The sequence below is a fragment of the Oryctolagus cuniculus genome, chromosome 2 (genome assembly GCF_964237555.1).
Source record: "Oryctolagus cuniculus chromosome 2, mOryCun1.1, whole genome shotgun sequence".
Classification (NCBI taxonomy): Eukaryota; Metazoa; Chordata; class Mammalia; order Lagomorpha; family Leporidae; genus Oryctolagus; species Oryctolagus cuniculus.
Genome location: NC_091433.1, coordinates 166,051,693 through 166,063,887, shown reverse-complemented (window position 1 = coordinate 166,063,887; position 12,195 = coordinate 166,051,693). Strand labels below are relative to the sequence as shown.

The following is a 12,195-nucleotide window of genomic DNA, read 5'->3' as shown; positions in this document are numbered from 1 at the left end:
TGAGACGTTTCCTCGTACTGCTGATGGACAAGTGAGTTGCTATGATTGCAATTATTACGAGGTCTCTGTGTTACATATTTGATGGCAGTCGTAAGATTCTAAAAGCAGTTGTGGACAGGACAGTCAAGCAAAATCTGTTCGCTTATTCATTCAACAAATATGTACTGAATGCCTACTATGTGTCAGGCACTGTTCTAGGATCAAGGGCTCCGTCAGCAAATACCTCCCACCAGGAGCCCTGCAGGTCACCTTGGCCTGGGACACCCAGCAGGAGCTCTCCGTGTTTGAGATCAATGAGTCATCTTTGTCCTACAGTGAGTGAAGAGCTGCTTCTCACACAGGACACAGGAACTTGGAGACACCCCAAAAGAGATTGGTAGCAGAAAGACAACAGGGGCCCTCTCCAGCCAGGAAGAGGAGCGGATGCAGAGGGAAGGACTCCGAGGGAGGTAGACTGGACACACTAGGGGCCTTTAACCGATCCATGAATGGCAAACCACACAAGACAGAAAAGAATGAGTCAAGGATAGAAGTAAGGGACCTAAGAACAAGGGCAATGGAGACTTCTCACAGAGGCAGGAGCAAGGCTGCTCCTTCTAGAAGAGGCCAAGGCCAAGGCCAGGGTGATGCTGGCACCCCCATAAGTCAGGCAGCCACAGAGCTGCACCCCAGGCCCCGAGGAGGAGCCTAAAGAGCCAGATCCCCAGGAAAGAATTCTGGAAAAATGTAAAATCCCCCCAGGCCTAGATCTGGGATGAGCTGGCTCTATCTTGGGCATAGCAGAAGGAGTGGCTGCACCCAGCATTGTTTTCCTATCAAGTTCATTGCAAGAAGTGCCATGGTTGCCTCGGCTACCTATCATTAAATGTGCCCATAAGCCTGGGTAGACAAGAGATGGAAGAACGCCGCCTAGTGGGAAGGTATGACGATGCCTGTGCTCATTCATCTTTTACTTCTCCCTCTGACCAAGGGAAGCTAAGGGCGAGGAAGCCGTGGAACTGGGGCCAGGAAGAGAGACCAGCATCCACTGCTGCAAGTACAATGTCATGTGCGATTTCACTTCTCAACAGCATTTTTCTCACCCGTGAAAGTTTATTTTCCTTAAGGTGTCTGGAAAATATTTTTCATAAAATTCAGTCTTGCAAATATTAAGAAAAAGGTAAGCACTCAAAGAAAAGAAAAATGAGGGAAGGTCATAATCAGGCAAGCCACAGTAGAAGACTCCCAAGTGGCCAATACATATGCATATCAAAAAAGAAACATTCAAATTCACTGAGAATTAACTAAGTGCAAATTAAACAACAAGATGCCATTTTGCACCAATTCATGTTGGAAATTACTAATACACAGTTTGGATAAGAATGTGGAGATGCAACACCTATGGGAATGCCCCCTAAGGTAATTATCAACCAAGAGTGAAAAGGAGCACGGATACAGATGTTATGCATAATAGAAAAATAAATGGAGATGATTTAATTACCCATCATTAGAAGAATAGTTAAAGAATTTGCTACACAGCTATTAAAATCTTGTTGACGACTCCATGCACTTCACCCACATAAGAAAACTAGCCTATGGCAGATAGTTCCAAGAAGCAGGCTACAAAACAGCACGGGTGCCAACCTCATTTGTGTAATTGTGTGTTGTGTTTGAGAACACGTGCATAGAAAAGGAATGCATCTTTACCTTCCAAAATCGTGTACCAGTAACTGCTAGATACAGGATAAAAAACAATTTCCTACTACACCTAGTACATGGACTTTTTTATGATGAGCTTGTGTTATTTCATAGTTAGAAAATAAAACTGCATTAAGGTTGTCTCAAATAATTGGAGGAAAGACAAAAGGAGTCACAAGCGAATGGACCCAGTTCGAAGAGAAACTGGTCTCCTTCCACGACCTCTTATCTCCTGTCCAGGACACTTGGGTCTTGCCCTGGGCTGGCTTTTACAGGGCCTTCTTTGCATTTGAATTCCGCCCTCCTCCTTTGTGAAACTGCTTCAAAGAAATTGCCCAATACATAATGAATGTTGAAGTGCTCAACTCTTTCAGAGAGTAATTAGGGATAACCCAGTGTGCACCTCCAGAGGTTCCTAAAAGCTGATGTTATTTGCATCTATACCATGTGAATGCAGTTTAAGCAAACTGCTAAATGTTAAGTGACATTTCTATTGAGGGGTTACTTTAACCTTCCTACCAGTGGCACAGCTGAGGAGAATTATTGTGATAATGAAGTGAACAGAAATGTGGCATTCTTGTGAAAGATACTTTGACAATTGCGAAATACAGGGGTATTATTATCTGGACTCACTCAGTGCATTGTTAAATCCTCCCCACCACAGCCCATTGCAACGCCTCTTCCAGGGCAGGTTCAGACTGCCCAAGGACAGGCCTTACCTTGGATCTGACCTTGGTAATGTCATGCTTGGTTGGATCATGGAAAGAATGAGTTACATTTAAACTCATGCTCTGATCAGTCAAATGTGATTACAGATCTCTGGTCCACCACCAGCTACGCAAGCGGCCAAAACAGCCCCGGTGCCAACCCAGGTAAGAACCTAAACTCCCTCGCCAGCCCCTGAGGAAACTCAAACTTGTTTCCATGGGATTCATATTTTCCAAATTGCTACCATTTGATTTACACTTGGACAGAGAGCATTAAACCAGTGAGGGCAACGGAAGACACAGCTCAGGGCCCCGACTTGTAGGGAAAGTCCATTGAATAAGCAACACCTTTTACCCAATCTCCATTCCCTTGAGGGGATTTCGTGGAGGCGGCAACAGAAAGTCCTAAGGATTCAGTAACCAGGCCCTTTACAGACTGAAAGGGGTACCCTCCGGGGTTTACGCTTGAGGAACCAGGGTAAAAGAGAGGGAAATTTTTATCAATTCCTGGGAAGGGCAGCGGTGACTTTGCTTTGGCACTTCTAGGACATGCACATTCTCACATGCCTCTGCGGGGTGGCACCTCTGGTCCACCTTTCTTCACCTCTGTGTTTCCTTCACGGTTTGGTCAAGAACTGGGGACACAGCAAATGCTGCGCTTTCCAACACTGTTGAGGCTTGCAGTGATTAGGGCAACAGCTGAGGAAGTTAGATGCTTTCCACAAACGTCTGATCAGGGCCTGGCCCTTGAGCTGTCAGGATTAACGGCGCTATCTCATCCCCTTTGAGGCCACAGAGGCAGGATCCAAGGCAGGGACCCACAAAAGAGAGGTGTTCAGGTCTTCCTCCTACTAGCGGACACGTGTCTGCCCTCCACATGTTAAAAGATTGCTAGGGATTATAGGATCAGATCAGGGACCCCAAGGTCCCTGAGTCACGGCAAGCAGCTTTCATGAACTTGACATTTGCACCTTTGCCAACATACATGCTGCAATCCTGGACAAAAGATTGTAGGAATCAGAATTTTGGGCAGGACAAGGACTCCAAGGCCATCTTGGGCCTCAGCAGGCCCGTGGGATTGTTCAGGAGACATGGGGGCACTCTCTGCTTGTCCCCTCCCCCAGGATTTCTGCCTCCTCTGAAACTCCCAAAAGTAGAGTCAAGCACCAAAACCTCAGCCGACTTCCAAGGGAAATGTGAACTAGGGTCATTTTTTCATCAGGGGGAAATCTGAGAAGGGTGCTGGCTGTGTATACATCGGCTGACCCTGTGTAACCCCTTCAGGTATCCAAAGGCCGGATTCTGTGGGGGCTGCCTTCCAGAAACCCGTGGGAGCAGATGTCAGCCTGGGTAAGTGCCTGCCCCTCACCACCCCTGCACCTTAGGACTCCGCTCTGCAGTACTGCGCGCTTGTGCGTGTGGATCTTCCCTCACACTCACGCTTGGCCTCTGCAGCTCAATTCTGCGTCACCAGAGTTTGAGGACACACGAATCTATTTTAACTCTGAGAAAACACCGCTTTGCTCTGTTGGCTCTAGGAGTGTCAAAGAGAAAAGTCTGTCACCTCAGATGCCCCTCAAGGTTTCCCCCACAAGCAGCCTGTGCAACTCTTATGGCCTCTGGATACATCCATATATCCACGGTACCACATATCCAAGTACACCACGTGAATCAGACATGGTGTGGGGAGAGGACTAGCAACGAGGCATTTTACCCAATCTCTATTTTTCACTGCCTGACCTCTCTGCCAAATGTATATCCCATCATTCCCTGTGTTCTACCCTTACCTCCCTCCAGTTCTTTAACTCTGAGCGTTGCTGCTGCTTCTTCATTCGCCTTCATGTTCCCCATATTTGCACTCTGTCTTACTGACCCACATAGATGTGCCCAGCTCCCATCTAATCTCAAACCCTACCCATTTCTCTGCCCCTCTCCTCCTCACCATCATCCCTGAAAGTGTTCTGAGCACCTTGGACCCTCCCATGAGCTCTCAGAGTGTGGGAGGGTGTGCTTGGAAGACCCTCTTGCCCTAAGCTGCTCAGACATAGGCCAGCCTCAAAACCCCATCATGGCTCCTTCAGAGAGAGGGAGCCATTCACACACCCTAAGTGAAGGCAGGGCAGAACATCTGGGGCTCTTAGAGATTCTTCATCCAACTCTGATGTCACACACAGTCATTCAGGTCAGGCAAGAGGCCCAGTTACTCAACTGTAAGATCATCGGTTAATGGAATTGGAAAGAATTGTATAAAATGCATCGGTCTAATTACCCACCCACCAAAAAATGAATCCCTTATGGGGTGCCCAACAGAGGTTTTTACTCTATCTTGAATAACTTCACATGAGAGAGAGTTGCCTAGCATCTTCCTCCAGTGGATGGCGTTGTTAGACATAACTACCCGGATCCTTAGCCTATTGATCCAAATTTGTCTAAACCAATGGTTCTCAGAATGTGGTCCAGAGACCAGGTTTCCAGGAAGTCTGGGATTTCCTCCTTGTGACTTCATCTGTATCCGGGTAGATTTTCTTCATATACTTCCACAAAAACAACACATCACCACAGATCTACTGTAGCAGCTAATACCACAGTCTAGCTGTCTTCATTATGACAGACACTGAAGAAAGTTATCACTCTCCTCAGCGAATTGTTTTAGAAAATGCTTATTTTCATTAAAAAGCCACAAATTATGTTAAAATACAATAGGTCTACTTTTTTATGAATTAATGATTAAATGTGGTGCAAATTAATATTCTGTTGTAAAGTGCAGTTTTAATTTTTAAGTGATAAAAGTTAATAGCGATAACCCACACAAACCAAAGTTCTTAGGATCCTCAATAATTTTTAAAGAATATAAAGAGGCCGAGACTCTTCGAGAGTCTTTCAAGACTGAGAGCTTTTCAAATGCCTGGAACCGGACTTCACGTCCTGCTGGATGCCCAGGACCGCAGGCTGCCCTGCCTCCTCTGCAAGTCCCCAGGTGATGGACGGCAGGCACGGCGACGCCTTCAGCACAGCTGCAGAGCTCTGCTCTCTTCGTGCTTCCCACCGAGGTACAGGAAGGGGAGGTTTTCCCAGGGAAACGTCCAGCCCTGGGGGCATGCAGCCAGGCGGAGGAAAGGAGGCCAAGAACCCCCTGCTGCCCCTCAGACTGCCACTTCCTCCTAAAACTGCACCCCTGCAGAGCCACCTGGGAAAAACCAAGTAGCTGAAAAGCCACCTGGACTTCCGTCCCCAAAACTCAAGAACACCAAGGGCCACGTGTTACCCGGGCCCGCATGTGTGTGCCTTCCAGATGCACGAAGGAACAGAAGGAGCTGTGCCTGGCACAAAACCGTCACCAGAGTCTTAGCAGCAGGAACGGTGCCAGGCCCTTGTGAAAACTTAGCCACAGTGATGCGGACTACAGGTGGCTGTGCCGGGCCTAGTTCACCAGGGCCCTAACCAAGTGCCCTGAGATGCCAACGTGACCATCATTCCTCCTGTAGGCTCCTCCTGCATAGCAGTTTCCTCACCTGTACAATGGGGTTGCAGCTAATACAACTCAGAGGGTTATTGTGACTTAACACATGTGCCTGATACTAAGCCAGCTCTCAATACATGCTCATGGTGTCTACATTTTTAACAGAGAAATTGTTTAGAATCAATACTTCTCTTAGGCCTGACTACATCCGTGAAACGCTCAAAGATTGTCACAAAAATAATCCCATCTTTTAGAGCGTGATTTTATATACACTTACCTCCATCGAGACTGTTCTCCATTTGAGGCAGCGCAGGACAAGTCTTTAAGGCCTCCCCCTTCACACAGAGAAAACCTGAGTGAACTAAAGAGAAGGTAGCGCCAAGCCGCCAGCTAGCGTTTGGTAGACCCCAGATGGGCTTTCTGACTTTGTACCCTACCCTACCCTGCTCCCCCTTGATGCCAGAATCCAAATATCCACACAAACTTACTTCCCATTACTACCAAGTCCAAAAATCACCATGTCTCAGCTGTCCAAATATTTTCCAGCCCTTGGCTTTTGGATGAATGTAATTTGGCTCAAGCTTGTCCCAAACAAAATGAAAGTGGCAGTAACAGAAGGACAGGACTCCAGGGGAGGACTGAGAGGCTTGGAAACCCCTGACTCCTGGTGTTCTACCAAAGGGGCAGAGCGCTCAGCTCTAACTTCCTGCCATTGACAGGTGGCGGACAAAAACTGAAGAAGTCAACAATATGGTTTTTTAAGGAAAGAAGGAACAGTGCGTATATTCATCAGTAGATGGCGATAAAGTAATAAGGCTAAAGTAGCAAACGCTCAATATAAATCATATTTTTTTAAAATGTGGAGACCATGTCACCCAATCTACTGATGCTATTTCCAAAGAAATGAAGGTTCATCAAGGGTGCATGACTTGCTCAATGTCACACACCTAGTTAATGGCTGAGTGAGATTAAATTCACCATTAAATCAGAATATGCAGGAGTGCACGTTACCTTTCAAAATTGCCTGGTGTCTTAATCACATCTAGAAAAATATCACTTCTTTCGAGTGTGTGAATAATCCAGACAGCAGCAAAGCTAATAGCCTTTAAGAAACACAACAGTTGCTTGATCATGCGCTCGGACTTCTGAGCTGGCAGAGAAGGAAGGAGGCAGGGAGAGATGAAGAAAGGAAACAGCGTCTCAAGAGGTTTCCTAAAATGTCTGTGCTGCCTCTGAGCTGTAACTCCCCAAAACAGCTCGAGGACCGTTGGGTCAGGATCTCCCCTGCCCCAGTACCCGTTCTACTGTAGCAGCACCACTTTGTGGTAAAGGATGGTAGGCGTCTTCCCGCATTTAGAATGCCTCGCCGCTCTGCTTTACTCTGCTGGAAGCACACGGTGAGAAGCAAAAACTTGGGAAGCAAATGGATTGTCTTCACCCCGAAGGGGCCAGATTTGTTCTCTGCAGCTTCAAGGAAGAGAATTCAAACCAACAAGTGCCTAGAATGATATTAAGCACATATTGGGTCTATAATATGGATGTGTGTGGAGGATGGATGGATGAATAAAGACTTAGGTCAAAGATTTCAGACTGATAAAATCAAAGCTTTCTCAGTCTCAACAATCCAAGAAGGAATGAACACACACAGACAACTTCGGCCAGATCTGTCGTGAGTTCCCCATCTCGGGAGATATTCAAGCACCGACCAGCCCTTTACTCAGTGGGGATGTTGTAGAACCAGACCGGGAGGTATTGCTTTGTATTAGATGAGTTTGTCGATCCTTTGCAATCTTAGGATTCCTATTATTCCCTGAGACTTACTGCATAGTAAAAGAAAGAAATGGGCAAAGAGATTTATGCCTTTGGCTTTAATTGTTTTAGAAGGGAAAAATCACAGATTTCAGGTTGCTCCATCCAAGATTCTGGTTGCCTGCTCCTCTACTGAACTTCCTGCCACAGTTGGGAAATCTTAGCATCCTAGACGTTTACTTGAGAGTTTCTGCTGTTCGGATTAAGCAACAAGTTTGTTTCTTTTTTATTTTGAAAGGAGAAATGGAGCTGTGGAAACCCGGATCAGCCCTTTTAGATGCAGGTAATTACACTGACCAACCTCTCAGCCATAACTAGATCAAGATGCAGAAGATCGCAAAACTAGCAGAGGAGTCTAGAACTCCAGCTGGTGGCACAAGAAGCCAAGTTCACCACAACAGCCTTTCCGATGGTGTCGGGATGACCCTGAGAAGGGCACTGAAACTTTCCCAAGGAAACCTGAGGTAGGAGGTAACCTTGGGTAGCAAACGAGAAAAGAAAAGTGAAGACAAAAAAGCTAGATGGGAGTTTGCTTCCCACCCCAAAGATGGATTTAGACCCCCACTCCGTCTGGCAACACGCTTCCTTTATTTCCCCTTCTTTCTTTGCAAAACGGTATTCAGGGATCCCCGTCAGGTGAATGGGTGGTGCTCCTGGCGTGAGGGGAGATGCCATCAGCAGGGGTACTCGCCTTCACCTCTACCCCTGCGTCTCGGGCTCAGCACTGGGCGTTTCCTGCGCCGCTCCTGGCTGAGAAACGTTGTTAGACACCCAAAGTGAAGTTTGAAAGGACGTGAGGAAGTAGGATGAGCGAGCTGACCTTTAAGGGGAAGATGAAATCATGCGCTTTGCAAACTGGAAAAATAACAAGTCAGGAGAGAGCTCACTGCCGCTAAGAGCAAGTGGAGATCCCAGCGCCTTCCTCCATCGCCCGAGGCTCCCGGGAGTTCCAGCACTCACTTCCGGTGCTGCTGGTTGGCCCTGCCTGCGAATCCTATGGGACTCCCAAGCCTAAAAGGATTTTCATTTATTGTCATGATTTCCTAGCAAGGTGTATTTATGAACTTGGCACCTCCTGGAAATGGACGTAAAGACCCACATGTGTGGGCACACACGGCTGAAATTTATCTGACACACAGCCACTGGAGGCTCTAAACATTTTTGCATTTTTACCTACAGTCTGAACAACTGCTGAGGGGAGAGGTGGCGGTTTAGACCCTCTTATCTGAGCTACTTTTATCTAAGTGGCTCTCCTCCGGTTAGCATCCAGCCCCCCTCAGGTTGCGCTCCTCCTGTCGTTCATCTCTGTTCCTTGACTTGCTGTCAAGGAACAGAGGGGGCGGAGGACCTGCAGGTGCCGGGCACAGGGAAGGTTTATATAACGAGAGAACACACTTCCTGCCCTCAAGATTTTCAGAATTTTACAGAGGAACCTTTAGGCCGGCAAAATGTTTAATGCTTTCAGATAAGGGAATTGCGATTCAGATAGAATGAGTTAATAGAAGCAGATCTTGAGTATTCTGAACAGCCAGCAGAATACTGTCTTTGGTAGGCTGTCAGTATTTCTTAATTTATTCTTATTTTTCTCAGGATGGGGGTGGTGTACAAAAGAGCAGAGTTAGCTATAAACCAAGCTCCTGAGCTGGGTGTGAATATTCATCATGTCCCCTTCCCTGGGGTAAGGCCAGATGCTTCCTGTGCCTGTAAGTCACCAAAAGTTTTACTGCTCTTTCCAGGATTTGTTCCAAAAGAAGAATTAAGCACACAATCATTGGAGCCGGTATCCCAGGGAGATCCAAGTAAGTTAATTGACAACTAGAAACTCATGGTAGTTTTGACATCTGATCTACTTTCTCTGCCCACTCACTCCCACCCAAAGCCACCTCTCTCCTGCCATGGATCTATTTATCTCCGCTCTTCTGTCACTTTGTTCTAAGGGGAGAGGAAAGTTTTTGAAGGATTTAAACTGTGTGACTGAAGGGGAGAGGATCAGCTATTTTAAACATCCCTATGGCAACAGAGTGAAGAATGGGGATGCAATGGGGAGACAAGGGTGGATAAAAGAGGCCAGTTGGCAGGGACAGTGGCCCAGGGAAGGTGATGGTGGCCAGAGCTTAGAGTTGGAAGTGGAAATAGAGAAATGGGCAGATTCAAGAGATGTAGAGAAATAAAAGTCTATTGGGTTGCGGTGGAGGTATGAGAGAGGGGGCAGTCAGGATTTTGATAACTAGGTAAACTGTGCTGCAGTGAGGGGTGCTGGGATGGAGCAGGCGGTAGGGAAATCATGTGTGCCTGTCATCTTCAGTGAGACATTCGGCCAAGCAGACAAGTGTCTACCAGATCTCACGTGCAGAGGAACATCCCAATCAGAAATACAGAGTTGGGGGATGATGAGACACGGTTCAAACTTAGGCTATGAAAACAGAACGTGTGACCTAGAGAAAGAAAGTAAAGTGGGAAGAAACAAGGCTGAAGCTGAAGAACCAATCAAGTGAAGAAGAAGCCACTTGAGGATACCAGAAATGGGGGACCAGAGAAAAGAAGAAACCCTGCGAGCTCTCGGGGGAAAGCTTCTAGAATGTTACTGCCAGTCAGCCACTACTGGGATCTAAGTCTCAACGGTGCTGCGAATGAGAAGCCCCTAAAGACATTTTTATCATTACAAGTGCCCCCTTCCTGTCTCACACACACCGGGTCAGTCCCTAGACCTCGCTACTCCGAGTGCGTCTGGAGACCAGCAACAGCATCCTGTGGGAGCCTCTGCCCCAGACCCTACTAATTCTCCAGTGAGACCCAGCTGAAGTGAGTCCTTGGCACGCTAACTCTGGAAATGACTGTCCTCTACTACGGTGATCTCCAGGCACCTTTATTGATTAAAGCTACATAATTTGTATCCAGGATTAAGAAACTCTGGCCTGAGATACTGGATAATCCAAACATGAGTTTATAAAATTGCATTAAAAAATAATTCAAATTGGGAATGATTCCCGTGGACACAACATCTTACCTTTTCATCCTTGTCCCCCACCCCTGTCACCATAGCAAACCATTCATGCTGAACATTTCAAAAGCTAGTTCTATCTGATGTCATCTACAGATCCACATGTTTCCAACTCTACGAGAAAGCCACCAGGTCTCAGCACGTGCCCTGAGCCAGACTCATTGCTGTTAAAATGTTCTGAAATGGGGGAAACAAAGATGATCCTGAGATCAGCCATCAGGGCAGTGAGTGAAGAGAACTAAGCAAACGAACACCTTGCCTGCCTAAAACACAGCTATGGAATGAATGTGTCAATCCTGAACACGGTTCAAGAGGCAAGAAATAAGGAAGAAAACCATGAGGAACAGAACAGAGGCTACAGAAATCTGCGTACTTTACATGTTCATCTATAGAACAAGGAATCAATGGGGCGTACATTCAGCCTGGCAGTCAAGACGCTGTCTGAGACACCTACACATCAGAATACCTGGATTCAGTACCAGCTCCAGTTCCTGACTCCAGCTTCCCGCTAATGTCTTCCCGGGGGGGAGGGGGGGGGTGGCGCCATGCTGACTCAGGTGATCAAGTTCCTGCTGTCCACATGGGAGACCCAGACTGAGTTTCAGCCCCAGCCATTGCGAGTATCGGGGAGTGAACCAGCAGTCCGATCTCTAATATATGTAAATAACTGAACTAATAAATAAAACTCCCACCGCCTTCCTCTACTAAACAGTTATTCAAGAGAACAGTTTTTTGTTTTGAAAGGCATATTGAACTAATCTGCTGACATGTGGAAGGAAAATCCCTCTTCAGTAATTTGCTTTACCATCAAACTTTATTATGCACAAAACCACCTGGAGATCTTGTTAAAAGGTAGGTCTGACCCTAGAGGCTAGGGTGGAGCCTAAGAGTCCGCATTTCTAGCCAACTCTGAGTGATGGTGGGCAGCGGGCCCTGAAGAACACTACTGCCACCTGCTGGCACTGGCTCACATCACAAGGCCAGAACGAAATGCGTGGGCTCTGTTTGGGGAATCACAGGGCAAACCGTACACAGTTCTGTTTCTTTTCTGCGTTATCCCACGTTACAGTGGCATCCTTAAAATCTACTTTTGGGTCTTATTTGCCTCTTTCAATCTTCACCTCGAGGTTTATGCTTCAGGGAAACACAGGACAGGGAAGCCGTTTAGGAAAACTTGGTAGGCCCTGAACATCAGGTAAGTGGGAGGTCTGAGTTCAGAGGCCCAGTGCTGGGCCAAGGCCCAAACCAGTGCCTTGGTTTCAGGTGGAGCAGAGTCGGCCAGACCCTGAGAGGCCCTTGTCATGTGCGTTGGTTCAGTTGCCATGAGCCACGGGAAGATAACGAGGCCCATCTCAGCTACGACTGTTCTCCTCCATCTGACAGTTCTCAGACACTCATCAGTAAATATTTCTCATCACTCACATCCATTTACTGCTTTCATTTTTTCAAATATGACAACAACCCTCCCTGTGTATGAGGCTTCTCCTGGCGATGAGAGGGCATTGGCCTCCAGGGCAGTGCTGTGTATAAACACCAGCAAC

General features: G+C 47.0%; 1 protein-coding gene across 4 annotated transcripts in view; it reads left to right on the top strand.

The window, feature by feature from the left end:
- VIT (vitrin) overlaps nt 1-12,195 on the top strand; it is a 119,252-nt gene that overhangs the window by 70,776 nt on the left and 36,281 nt on the right. For all 4 annotated transcript variants that reach the window (XM_008254544.4, XM_008254546.4, XM_008254543.4 and 1 more), the window contains 4 exons: nt 2,493-2,549; nt 3,669-3,734; nt 7,892-7,936; nt 9,390-9,452. In XM_008254544.4, coding sequence (XP_008252766.2) covers nt 2,493-2,549; nt 3,669-3,734; nt 7,892-7,936; nt 9,390-9,452 — 231 coding nt within the window. The remainder of the gene's footprint in view (nt 1-2,492; nt 2,550-3,668; nt 3,735-7,891; nt 7,937-9,389; nt 9,453-12,195) is intronic.